Source organism: Chiloscyllium punctatum, chromosome 2 (genome assembly GCF_047496795.1).
Source record: "Chiloscyllium punctatum isolate Juve2018m chromosome 2, sChiPun1.3, whole genome shotgun sequence".
Classification (NCBI taxonomy): domain Eukaryota; kingdom Metazoa; phylum Chordata; class Chondrichthyes; order Orectolobiformes; family Hemiscylliidae; genus Chiloscyllium; species Chiloscyllium punctatum.
In genome coordinates this window covers 66,641,786-66,654,599 of record NC_092740.1, presented here as the reverse complement: position 1 = coordinate 66,654,599, position 12,814 = coordinate 66,641,786, and the positions used below count along the sequence as shown (strand labels likewise).

Here is a 12,814-nt window from a genome sequence, read left to right as displayed (position 1 = left end):
CTCTCCATGACATGGTGTGCCTATATTATGCAAATCTGGAGCAGGGCCAGCACTTGTCCAGATGCACAGCAATCTTTAAAAGGTGGCACCAAGGATGCTGATCTATTCCATAATAACCCAGCAGTGGTAGAAACAGGCTAATCAGACAAGAGGGATACCTGGGGACATTGTGGGAAGTTATTGAAACGAGTTTGTAAAGATCACGTGAGAAAAACTGTTTGGCCATGCAGAAAGAAACCTTCCATGAAATTCAACAAAAATATGGGTAAGATTCATCCCAATATGTCTGGAGTTTCCACAGATGCTAACCTACTCAGTGTTTCCAGCATATTATGTTTTTTGTTTCACGTTACACAAGATTCTGGCCATCAGTGAAAGGCACTTACATTTTATGTTTATGTATCACTTCTGATTTATATTCATAGTTGGCTCAAAATGTCATTGCTCTAATTATTGGCAAGAGTCCAAGTTCTTTCTTCTGCTCCCACATCGTTTGGTCCTGTTTGTGATTTTCTGCTGTGTTTCACATCTGAATGCTGATAAACTCATCTCAGTACAATGTATGACAGGTAGGTTTCCGTAAGGACTTATCTTGGTGACTATTGAACTGTTCTACTGTAGCACCTCTAGCCCTGAATTTGGCAGAAGACTCTTTTTTTAAATCTGTTTTATCCATGACAAGATCCTTTCATGTAATGGCTGAGATTCTGACAAGCTGACAGAGGCCTACCCACTCATCAGAGAACAGCAGGGAAACTCATTCTGTTCCATGGGGAAGGCCTGATGATATGAAGTGCATTTCAGGCACTGAAATGGCCACTACCCCCCAGAGCTGGGTCCCTTATTCAGACACAGGATGTCTGATTACACAATGTCCCCATCACCCCACTAGACTGCAGTCGGATCAGGGATAATGAATGTAACTTGGGTCATTAACTTGGGGTGGCACGGTGGCACAGTGGTTAGCACTGCTGCCTCACAGTGCCAGAGACCCGGGTTAAATTCCCACCTCAGGCAATCCACTATGTGGAGTTTGCACAATCTCCCCGTGTCTGCTTGAGTTTCCTCCGGGTGCTTCGGTTTCCTTCCACAGTCCAAAAATGTGCAGGTTAGATGAATTGGCCATGCTAAATTGCCCATAGTGTTAGGTGAAGGGGTAAATGTAGGGGAATGGGTATAGGTGGGTTGCGCTTCAGCGAGTCAGCATGGACTTGTTGGGCCAAAAAGCCTGTTTCCACACTGTAAGTAATCTAAAAAAAATTCATGAACCTAATTGTTATCCTGCCACTGGGGATCTTGTATCAGCCCCTCCCATCCTCAAGAGAATTTTGTTACTGCAGGAGACTGGTACAATGCTTCTTCCCACACTGAGGTGAGCAGAGCCTCTGTGTTACCCATCATCCCACTAGATTGCAGTTTGGCTACATTAAATCCAACCAAATGGGTGTTTTCTGGGTGATGGAGTGAAGGGATGAGATTCTTTTCATGTAGCCAACACAGCCATTGTTTGCACTCCGCACATGGTCAATAAATGACCAAACTGTCACTGCTTTAATTTATGCACAATCAGCAAGAAAAAAAGAAATCATTTAGATCTTAGATGCATTTAATTACAAATTTACATTTATTTATGGTGCTTCAGCTCAGATACAATACTCCTCATATCTGTCACTGTAAAAAATGGATGACAGAAGACTGGAAAACTTGTACTAAGTAATTATTTTTAAATTATGATTTAATAAGTTCATCTTCAAGTGAACAACTCTATTTCAAACACATACCTTGTTTAGCCGGATATTTATGCAAATACCACGCTAGCTTTCAATAATATATGCTGGAAGTTTGCATCATACTGGATCTATGATATAGATTTTTAAGAATACACTGATTATAAAGCAAGGTTGTCAATGAGCTGTCTGCATTCTTGACAGAGCAATGGTACACCAGTTCGATGGAGCTAATTTTGCAATGTTTGGTCGATGTGAGGAATAAACATAGCAAAATAAATCCTCTGTTGGAGCAGTTTTTCTCAATAATACGGAAACGTAATGATCAAAACAAAGATTATACAGGTTGCACTTTGCTTATTATCCCAGGCTGTCTTCAGGAAATTGATGTGATAATATTTCATCTTTCATTAACGGAAAAGGTGACCTTTTCGAGATTTATAAAGTCATGTGGCCAAAGATAAGGTGAATAGTCAAGGTCTTTTACCCAGGGGAAACTAGAAGGCATAGATTTAGGGTGAGGGGAGAAAAATTTAAAAAGGATCCAAGGGGGTACCACTTTCACACAGAGGATGGCATATTATGGAATAAACCACCAGAGGAAGTGGGGTAGGGGACAAGTACAATTACAACATTTAAAAGACATTTGGACAGGTACATTGATCAGAAAGGTTTAGAGGAATGTGGACCAAACACAGGCAAATGGAACTACTTCAGTTTAAGAAACCTGGTTGGCATAGACAAGTTGAGTTGAAGGACCTGTTTCCGTCCTGTATGACTCTATGATTCTACGACTCTATAAGTGCTTTAAATGAGAAGTTACACTCCTCTAATTTTTAGTGCATTTGTAGGAACATGACTCTACTCATCAACCATACACTTCTTTGAAGTGGATAGTTTTGGTTCCTGGATAGTAGGAGACAGCAGCAACAACAACATGGATTTGTCTGAATTAAAGCACAAATCAGATTTAAGGCAGTTTTCTAAACAGTTGTCAGAGAAGATATGGAATGCTTATTCAATATACATAGATTTCAACAATCCTTACACAGAAACAAACGTGGTAAGTTAAAGTCTCAGTTGATTTGTGGATTGCAAGTGGAGACAGATCATTGTAACCATCCAGCAGGAAACCAAAATATAGAACCAGATGTTAGACAATGTGATGAAAGTTATACCTCCTCATTATAGTAGTAAATATATTTAATAAGAGGTGAAATTAAAAATATCATGAATTTCAACACTACAGGTAGCTATGATCACAGTTTTCGACCGCTGGTAGAAATGAAGTTCTAATGATTTTTGGACTCACTTGTGGTTGTAGCACAGATGGTTCAATTTTTCAATGTAAGTTCTCCTTCCTAAGTTGTTATGTTAGTCATTGGAATAGCTTAGCCTTTACCACAATTGGTGAGAAAACAGAAGAATGGAAGAAACATGGACAACATTAGAACATACTGCACATTAAACTCCTCCATCATTCAAAACAATCATGAATGATCACTATTGTGTTCTGTGCTATGTCTCACTGTCAGTATGCTAGTACATCTTAAAGACACATGCTCATGATATCATCACTGCATCACAGCATGTAAATTGAGGGTAGAAAGATCTCATACTCCATCTTATTGTGGATCACTTGAAGCACGAAATTCTATTAGAAGCAGACTCCTCTGTTTTAACATAATAGCTTAATATTGGCTCAGACAATTTTGTACCAGTGGGATGTAACGTTTTTAGGTAATAGTTGTAATGAATGTCTGCTGGCTTCATCAGTAAAACAAAACCAACACCTAGGTTCTTATGTTACGAGAGATAACATAAGCATTGCTGCATCAGGTAAAACTCACTGTTGCAGACAAATTTTAATCAAACACCAGCATCAACTCCAGTTTCCTCCTTATCACTTATCTCTTGATTCCTTCAGCCCCAAAGTTTATCTTTATCAGCCTTGAATACGCTCATTAGCTCAGCTTCCTTATCTCTTGCAATAGGGAGCTCAAAGGATTTAAACCCTTTTGAGTGAAGACATTTCTTTTCTCCTCAGTCACAAATGGCTGATCCCTTGTCTTGAGACTTGGCTCTCCATCCATGGGAAACAGCCTCTCAACATTATAGTGAGCCCCCAAAGAATCTTCAATGTTCCAATAAGATCAACACTGATTCTTCGAGACTTATAAGAATGAAGGTCCATCCAAATCATTTTCTCCAAATAGAGCTCACTCATCCCAGATTCAAACTAATGTAAAGAACAACATTTAAAAGGCTGCAGTTTGTCACCAAAGAGAAATTTGAGGTAGAGACTAAAAATCATAGTAATAATTTAAATGGTATGTTGGAGATATTGAGCAAGTGTTTGCCCTGCTGTTGGAGGCTTGCCAACTTGTAAAGGTAAATCAACTTGTCTAGAACCACATAGGTGTGCAAGCTACCAACAAGACAAAGCTGTCATCGAGTTCTTTGACACTTGACTTGTACTTAGTTCCATCTTTGTTTATCTGAATTGTTTATACCAAGTTTGGTAGAAGATTTGCTCGTTGTTGTGGTTCTGTTCGCCGAGCTGGGAATTTGTCTTGCAAACGTTTCGTCCCCTGTCTAGGTGACATCCTCAGTGCTTGGGAGCCTCCTGTGAAGCGCTTCTGTGCTGTTTTCTCCGGTATTTATAGTGGCCTGTCTCTGCCGCTTCCGGTTGTCCGTTCGAGCTGTCCACTGTAGTGGCCAGTATATTGGGTCCAGGTCGATGTGTTTGTTGATCGTTTATACAAACCTGAGAATAAAATTAATTAATCTGTATCACCTCAAGGATTTGTGTCTCAGTTAGTAAAGGGTTATGGTAAGTTTTGCTTTAAGACTTAATCATAAGACTGACATGGTGATTTAGAAAATTTAATCTATTTTAATTGAGAAATCCAAGTGAAAGGGTGAAGTACGACCCTGCAAAGGCAAGAAAGTATAAAAGAACAAGTAAATCAGGGGAATAATGATTCAATAACACAAAACGTGGACTGGAAAGATCTCCATTCAGCATCTTCAATAATGGTGGAGTCTAACATAATAATGCAAAAGACAAGACTGAGGTGTTTATAAGCACCTTCAGTCACAAATGCTAAGTGGATGATTCATCTCAGCTTTGTCCTGAATGACTACTATACCCAAAAGACCACCAATCTTTCAGCATTTATACTTTTAGCCACTCCTTTATTTTAGTAGAGTTGCAGTGCTGGTACCTACCTGTCAAGAATCAATCAGAATCCAGACGGCTGGATTTTACAGTGCACTGTGGTACCTACAGCCTCAGCTAAAGAGTGAAGATGAAGCTCACACACTGTTTCCACCGGCTCCACTGCAATATAATGCTGACAGTAGCATTAATTAGCAAAGTTTGAGGCTTCTGCTACTATCCTGGGCTAATACTCTCCCTTCAGATTGCTGCAACCTAATCTGATGCTCAACAGCTCAGTATTGCCAGCTGTGCCAGGCTTTAAAATGTGGTTATGGCTAAGACTACAGGCAATCCTGAGGAAGAGAAGGCCTTGGAGGCAGGACTCCGAAATAAGTCCAGAGTGTTAGCAGCGCAAGGCTGGCTGGTCCTGATCAGAAGGAAGCTGAGGATCATGAAGGGTCAGATTGGAGATGCCAGGTAGCAAGGCAAGGAGGAAAGGATAACCTTGGGAAAATGCATCCCTAAATTTGCCAATGGATTCCATCAAGATTGCCCAGCACCAGTGTGAGCAGCTAAAGCAGTCAGCTACCCACTTGGTACAGATTCTCCTCCCCCTCCTACTGCAGGCCCTTTGCTAAAGAGGGACTGTAATTTTGAACTTTTAAGTTATTTCTATATTTTTCTATTTTGTACCGAAGATTTTGTACCTAGGTACCTTTGTACCTAAGATGGCACCAGGAATGGCAACTTTATATATTTTTCACCGTACTCCTGTACTTCTGTACTTGATTACATGTGGCAATGAAAACCTAATTCTAGTTCCAATCCCCCCACCGATATGGGTAAAATAGTCATGGGAGTGTGATGAGGTCCATCGGTGGATATGAATTGTGGCCAGCTGCTCAATATATGCACCACTTTGCCATCAGATTTGAAACAGATCATTCTGGGTGGGTAGATGGAAGGCAGGCATTTTATGAAGCCCTGCCTTCAAATCTATTAGCAGTGTAATGCGCAGCCCTATGATTCCTGACCACACACTAATCCCATTAGGTGAAACCTACTGAGATTGCTTTCTAAGGCCAAATGCAAACAGTTCTCAAAGTGAAACTCAGTCACAGGCGAGGTCCCAGAGGACTGAAGAATAGCCAACATTATTATTTTGTTTCAAAAAGAAAACAGAAATAATCCAGAAATTACAGGCTGGTGAGCCTTATGTCAGTGGTAAGGAAATTATTGCAGAAGACTCTGAGGCATAGGATTTAATCACATTTGGAAAAATATGGGCTTATTAGGGATATAAGCAGCTTTGCTTTTTGTAGGAAGGCTGTGTCTCATGTCAGGCTGGTAAAAGGTAAAGTCACATGGCATCATAGTGAGCTGGTAACAGAACTGGGCAAAAGTGAGGACTGCAGATGCTGGACCTCAGAGTCAAGATTAGACTGGTGCTGGAAAAGCACAGCAGGTCAGAAATGAAGGGCTTTTGCCCAAAATGTCAATTTTCTTGCTCCTTGGATGCTGCCTGACCTACTGGTAACAGAACTGGCTTAGTCTTAGAAGGTAGAGAGTAGAGAGTAGCAGTGGAATGGTGTTTTTCTGACTGGGGATCTGTGACCAGCAGCATTTCGCATGGATCAGTGCTGGGATCCCTGTTGTTTGCAAAAGTATAAACGCTATGCAGGAGATTGTGGGTTTCCTAATTAGTAAGTTTGCTAATGACACAAAGATTGAGGGAGCTGCATATAGTGAGGAGGATAACAGCTGGGTATAGATAGGCTGGAGACTTGGGCAAAGAAATAGGAGATAGTGTTTAATCTGGACAAATGCAAGCTGATGTATTTTGGAAGATCAAATGTAGGAGGGAAGTATACTGTAAATGCCAGAACCTTAATAACATCAATATACAGATGGATCTAGTTGTACAAGTCCATTGTTTCCTGAAAGTGACAATACAAATGGCTTACCTTCATTGGTTGGGGCATAAAGTATAAAAATTAGCAAGTCATGTTGCAGCTGTATAGTAACTTTAGTTAGGCCACATCTGGAATATGGTAGAAACCTGCATATTAATAAACTGAGATTTACAGTTATTGAGGATGGGAACAAGCACTAATCGCTATTAAGAGGCCTCTCACCACTCCATGGCAAGAATCTCACCTTGACATCCAGAACTCTATTGGAAAATGCAACAGGTTGCTTCCAAACAAACAAATAATGCTAGAGAAATTCAGCAGGTCTGGCAGCATTTGCGGAGAGAGAAACAGAGTTAATGCTTTGATTCAGGTATGACTGTCCTTTAGAACCTCTTCAGAATTTCAGATTTCCAGTGGTATTTTGTCTCTATTCAAGTTGCTCACAATGTTATGAAAAATGTCTTTGGACACCTCATGTGATTTGTCCAGATTTCACCTAATAGTCCAGGTCATTTAAAACTATAAAATTTCTGTCTTTGCACTGAGATGCAGATAAGCAATCATAATATAACAAGGTCTCACTGCAAAAACCAGCTAAGGCTCACAATAATAAGACACAGGCATGTTGCCTGTCCTGTCCCATCCACCTGAATTCAGCTCCTGATTAAAGTCAAAACTCTTATTAATTTTTTCTTGTGTGATTATATATTTCCTCTTTTGTTGAGTTTATATCTACTCAATATTTCTAATTTATTGTTCCGCCTCGGAACACTTCAACCCCAGGGCATCAATGTGGACTTCAACAGTTTCCTAATTTCCCCTCCCCCACCTCACCCTAGTTCCAAACTTCCAGCTCAGCACTGTCCCCATGACTGGTCCTACCTGCCTATCTTCTTTTCCACCTATCCAGTCCACCTTCCTCCATAACCTATCACCTTCATCCCCTCCCCCATTCACCTATTGTACTCTATGCTACTTTGTCCCCACCCCCACCCTCCTCTCATTTATCTCTCCACTCTGCAGGCACTCTGCCTGTATTCCTGATGAAGGGCTTTTGCCCAAAACGTCAATTTTACTGCTCTTCAGATGCTGCCTGAACTGCTGTGCTTTTCCAGCACCACTAATCCAGAATATATTTCCATAGGCACCATCTATTGTCCTGTTGTCCACATGTAAGTCCATTCCTCAGGAAAGACGTTGAGCAATGAATGATAGCAGGTACATTTGGTTGCATCACAGTTGAGACTGCCCTAATTATTGTGTATTGCACTGTGTAATTACTCATCGTGAAAACTCACAGCTATTACTGAATTAACTTTGTTTGTACCTCCCTGGCAGAGGTCAATTTCAAACAGTCTGCAGGTACCTTGGATGAGTACGCTATCACCGTCACAGACTTCATCGCACGTATGGGAGGACTGCATACCGAGGAAACCCTGGATGAATCAGGACATACAGAACCTGATAAAAACCAGCTGTGAGGCCTTCAGATCAGGAGATCCACTCAAATATAAGGAATCCAAGTATGACCTTAGCAGAGCCATTAAGACAGCCAAGGACCAATATCGATCCAAACTAAACGGCCAGACAGACACCCAGCAACTGAATGACATCACAGGCTCTAAAAATAGACAGTGCAAGATAGCATACAATGACACATCCCTCCTAGATCGTCTCAATGCCTTCTATGCTCATTTTGAGCAGAATTTTGGAGGAAAAGTAACACCAATTCTGATAAGTCCTGACGAACCTATCCCGATAGTCACTGCATCAGAAGTCAGATCAATTTTCCTTCAGGTGAATCCAAGGAAAGTGATGGGAGCAGACTGAGTACCAGTTTGTGTACTCAAAGCACGCGGAGACCAACTTGCAGGGGTCTTCTTGGGTATCTTCAACCTCTCCTTGCAGCAGGCCACTTACCCTGCCTGTTTCAAAAGGGCCAACATCATCCCTGTGACTAGATTAGATTAGATTAGATTGCTTACAGTGTGGAAACAGGCCCTTCGGCCCAACAAGTCCACACCAACCCGCTGAAACACAACCCACCCAGACCCATTCCCCTACATTTACCCCTGCACCTAACACTATGGGCAATTTAGCATGGCCAATTCACCTAACCTGCACATTTTTGGATTGTGGGTGGAAACCGGAGCACCTGGAGGAAACCCACGCAGATACGGGGAGAATGCGCAAACTCCACACAGAGTCGCCAGAGGCGGGGATTGAACCCAGGTCTCTGTCGCTGTGAGGCAGCAGTGCTAACCACTGTTCCACCGTGCCGCCCCTTTTACAGTGCAGAAGCTGGCCATTCTGCCCATCGTGACCACACTGACTCTCCAAATAGCATGCCATCCACGCTATCCCAGTAACTCTGCATTCCTCATGGCTAATCTACCTAGCTTGACATCCTTGGACATTGTGGGGCAATTTAGCATGGCCAATCCACTCAATATGCACTTCTTTGGACTGTGAGAGGAAACCAGAGCACCTAGAGGAAACCCTTGCAGACTCGGGAGAATGTGAAAACTCCATACAGACAGTAGCGTAAGGCTGGATTGAACTTGGGTCCCTGGTGCTGTAAGGCAGCAGTGCTAACCACTGAGCCACTGTGACTAAGAAGGCTCATGCATCTTGTCTCAATGACTACCGCCCAGTGGCCCTAACTTTGGTGGTCATGAAGTGCTTTGAAAGGCTGGTCATGGCATTAATCAACTCCAGCCTCCCCACTACTCTTGACCCACTCCAATTTGCCTATCGGACCAACAGATCCACATCAGATGCCATAACACTTGCCCTTCACTCCTCCCTAGAACATCTTGACACAAGAACAATTATGTAAGAATCCTACTCATTGACTGCAGTTCAGCCTTCAACACTATTATTCTCTTGAGACTGATTATTAAACTTAGTCATCTTAGATTGAGCCCCACTCTCTGCAACTGGATCCTCAGTTTTCTGACCCACAGGCCACAGTTGGTGAAGATTGGGGACAATATTTCATCCTCACTAATACTCAACACTGGAGCCCCCCCAGGGGTGCATACTCAGCCGCCTACTGTACTCGCTGTATACCCATGACTGTGTCACCAAATACCAGACTAATGCCACTTACAAGTTCACTGATGACATCACCATAGTCAGTTGAATCTCAGATGGCAATGAAACAGACTACAGACGGGAGGTGGAAGACCTGGAAAAATAGTGCATTGAGAACAATCTAGCTCTCAATGCCGCTGAAACCAAGGAACTCATTATTGATTTCAGTGGGATGTTATTCATGCCCCTCAACACATTAACAGCACAGAGGTGGAACGAGTAGAGAATGTCAAGCTCCTGGAAGTGGTCATCAACAACAAGCTTTCTTCGACTCTTCATGTGGATGCACTGGTTACAAAGATCCAACAACATCTCTTCTTCCTCTGGCAGCTGAGGAAAAATAGCATGTCAGCGAATACCCTTGCCAACTTTTATAGGTGCACCATCGAGAGCATTCTGTCTGGATGTATCACTATCTGGCATGGAAAGAGTACCATTCAAGACTGTTACAGAGAGTGGTGAACTCAGCCCAGACAAGCACAAAGGCCAACCTCCCATCTATAGAATCCATCTACCAGGCCCACTGTCAATGGAAGGCTGCCAGCATTCTCAAAGATCCATCCCACCCTGGCAATGTTTTCTACAACCTCTACCATCAGGGAGAAGGTACAGAAGCCTGAACACATGCACCAGCTGGTTTTGAAACAGATTCTACCCTCCTGTTGTTACAACACTGAATAGTCTCACAAACTCTTAGCATTTGCCTGTACCTACATTTTTGTTTTGTCACTATTTACCTATTATATTACCTATCTATACTACTTAACTCTGTGATCTGCCTGCATTGCTCACAAAACAAAGTTTTTCACTGTGCCTCAGTACACATGACAATAAATTCAATTCAATTCAATAATATAATAAAATATTCCAAAGCTCCACACAGAATCAGTAAAAAGCGAAATTTAACACTTGACAAGATAATAAGGCAGATGATCAAAGTGTGGTCAAAGAGATATGTTTAAATGTCTGGAGGCTACAGAGGAAAGTTCGCAATGTTACATCTTTGCAGGTTTACTGAGAAATGAATGAGCTGAGAAATGACTGTTCTCAACTTTAATGTACAAACTTGGGGCATTTGTGTAACGTCCCCCTGTCCTATATTTTAGGAGAATCAGTAACTCATTGAAGATCAAATGATTACCATATGGGGATTACCAAATGGATTGGAGCATTCATGAAGGCAGCTGAACACCACCTTCTCAAGGGCAACTAGGGACGAGCAATAAATGCCCACTCAGTGACTCCTACATCCCATGCAAAAATAAAAAAAAAGTCTTAAAACAGCAGCTAGAAGAACGTCATACAAACATATTCAGCTCAATCTATTGATTGCATCAGCTAGACTTTTGTGTGTTTGGGTGAGAAAAGTTATTTTAAAATTGACCGATTTTTTTAACAAGCTCTATTAATTATATAATTGCTCTAAATTATTAGTATTTTGAACTAGTCTAACCAATAGAAAAGGATACGGTCAGTGAAAAAATAAACAAATATGATGTCACAAAGCCAGAGCAGAGAATCATTCCTTTGTCATTTACCAGGTTTTCTTTGTATATTCCCAGAGCCGAGTAAATGAGAATTGACAGCAAGGAGGACAGGACAAATGAGACTGCAGTTCGTTTACCTGTGAGTAATCACAAAAACATAAAATAAACAGAAATAGGTCACAGAAATTAATTTGAAGTACAAAATTATTACCATAAAGTAAATCACAGGTTTTATCATTGTGATAAAGCAAATATTAGTAGAATTACAATTAGAATTAGAATTAGCTTTATTTCACATGTACCCAAATGAGTACAGCGAAACCTTTACAAGTTGCCACTCACGCACCATCTCAGGTAGAAAGGTACATAGGAACAGATTCGTAAGAACAAATTCTTAGGAAAACAAAATCAGAAAAATAAAGAAATAAAAAGCCCAGTATTACAGATTATAGGAATAAATTAGAAAAGTTATTAAATAGTTCAAAATGAATGTCTTTCCATTCCAGTCCACGCCACCACCTAATCTCTAGTCTGCACTGGGCCTTGACTCCAGACCACGCTGGGCTTCCCCTCAAGGCTCTCGAGGTTGGGAGACCTTTCTGAAATCATCTCGAGGGTGAAAATCCACGCTGAGACCTAACGACCACCACGTCGGACTGCCAAGGGACTGCCAGGCTGAGCCACCAAGAGACTATTACGCAGTGCCAGGAAATCGCCACACTGGGTTGGGAGACAGGACACTGTGCCAAGAGACCACCATGCCAGGCCATGAGACAGCCACACCAGGCCAGGAGACAGCCACGCCAGGCTGGAAGATAGCCACAATGGGGCGGGAGACAGCCACGGCAGGTTGACAGGACACTATGCTGAGTAGATTGATTGCCACACTGGACTGAGAGATCGCCACACTGGGTCTGCATTGAGACCAAGAGTCCAACTCTGTGCTGAGGCCAAGAGTTCAGGGCTTTGCCGAAAGAAAGAAGGAAAAAAAAATACAAGGAGAAAAAAAGAGAGAGAAAGAGAAAAGCATCTGGAGCAAATGAGCTCCAGCTGAGGAGCCCTACTATGCCACCCTCCTGGAAGAAAGAATAGTGGCTACAGCATTCATCTTCTGTTACAGTATTAACTCAGAATATTAATATCCAAATATTACATTCCCCTGCTAATAATCTACATTCAAACATTGGAGTTTTGATGCTTTTTAACTTATCTTATTGATATTGTGATAAGGCAAAGTGGGAACAATATATAATGCTCCAAGCTGTTTGGAATTAGGAATCCTGAGTTCACTCTGTCTGACATGTCCTAATGCACATTTAAAAATGGCTCATTCCTGCCTAAAGTCAGTCATAACATAAACCAGATATAAACATTGTAACCAGCTTACTGAAGAAATGAACAGTTCTATTATTCAAGCTATTTTGAAAG

The 12,814-nt window shown here is 41.6% G+C and overlaps 1 protein-coding gene across 1 annotated transcript in view; it reads right to left on the bottom strand.

Moving 5' to 3' along the window:
- The window catches only part of krtcap2 (keratinocyte associated protein 2), a 197,977-nt gene that overhangs the window by 144,112 nt on the left and 41,051 nt on the right, over positions 1 to 12,814 (bottom strand). Inside the window, exon 2 of the mRNA XM_072591747.1 lies at positions 11,369 to 11,523. Within this exon, the coding sequence (XP_072447848.1) occupies positions 11,369 to 11,523 (155 nt within the window). The remainder of the gene's footprint in view (positions 1 to 11,368; positions 11,524 to 12,814) is intronic.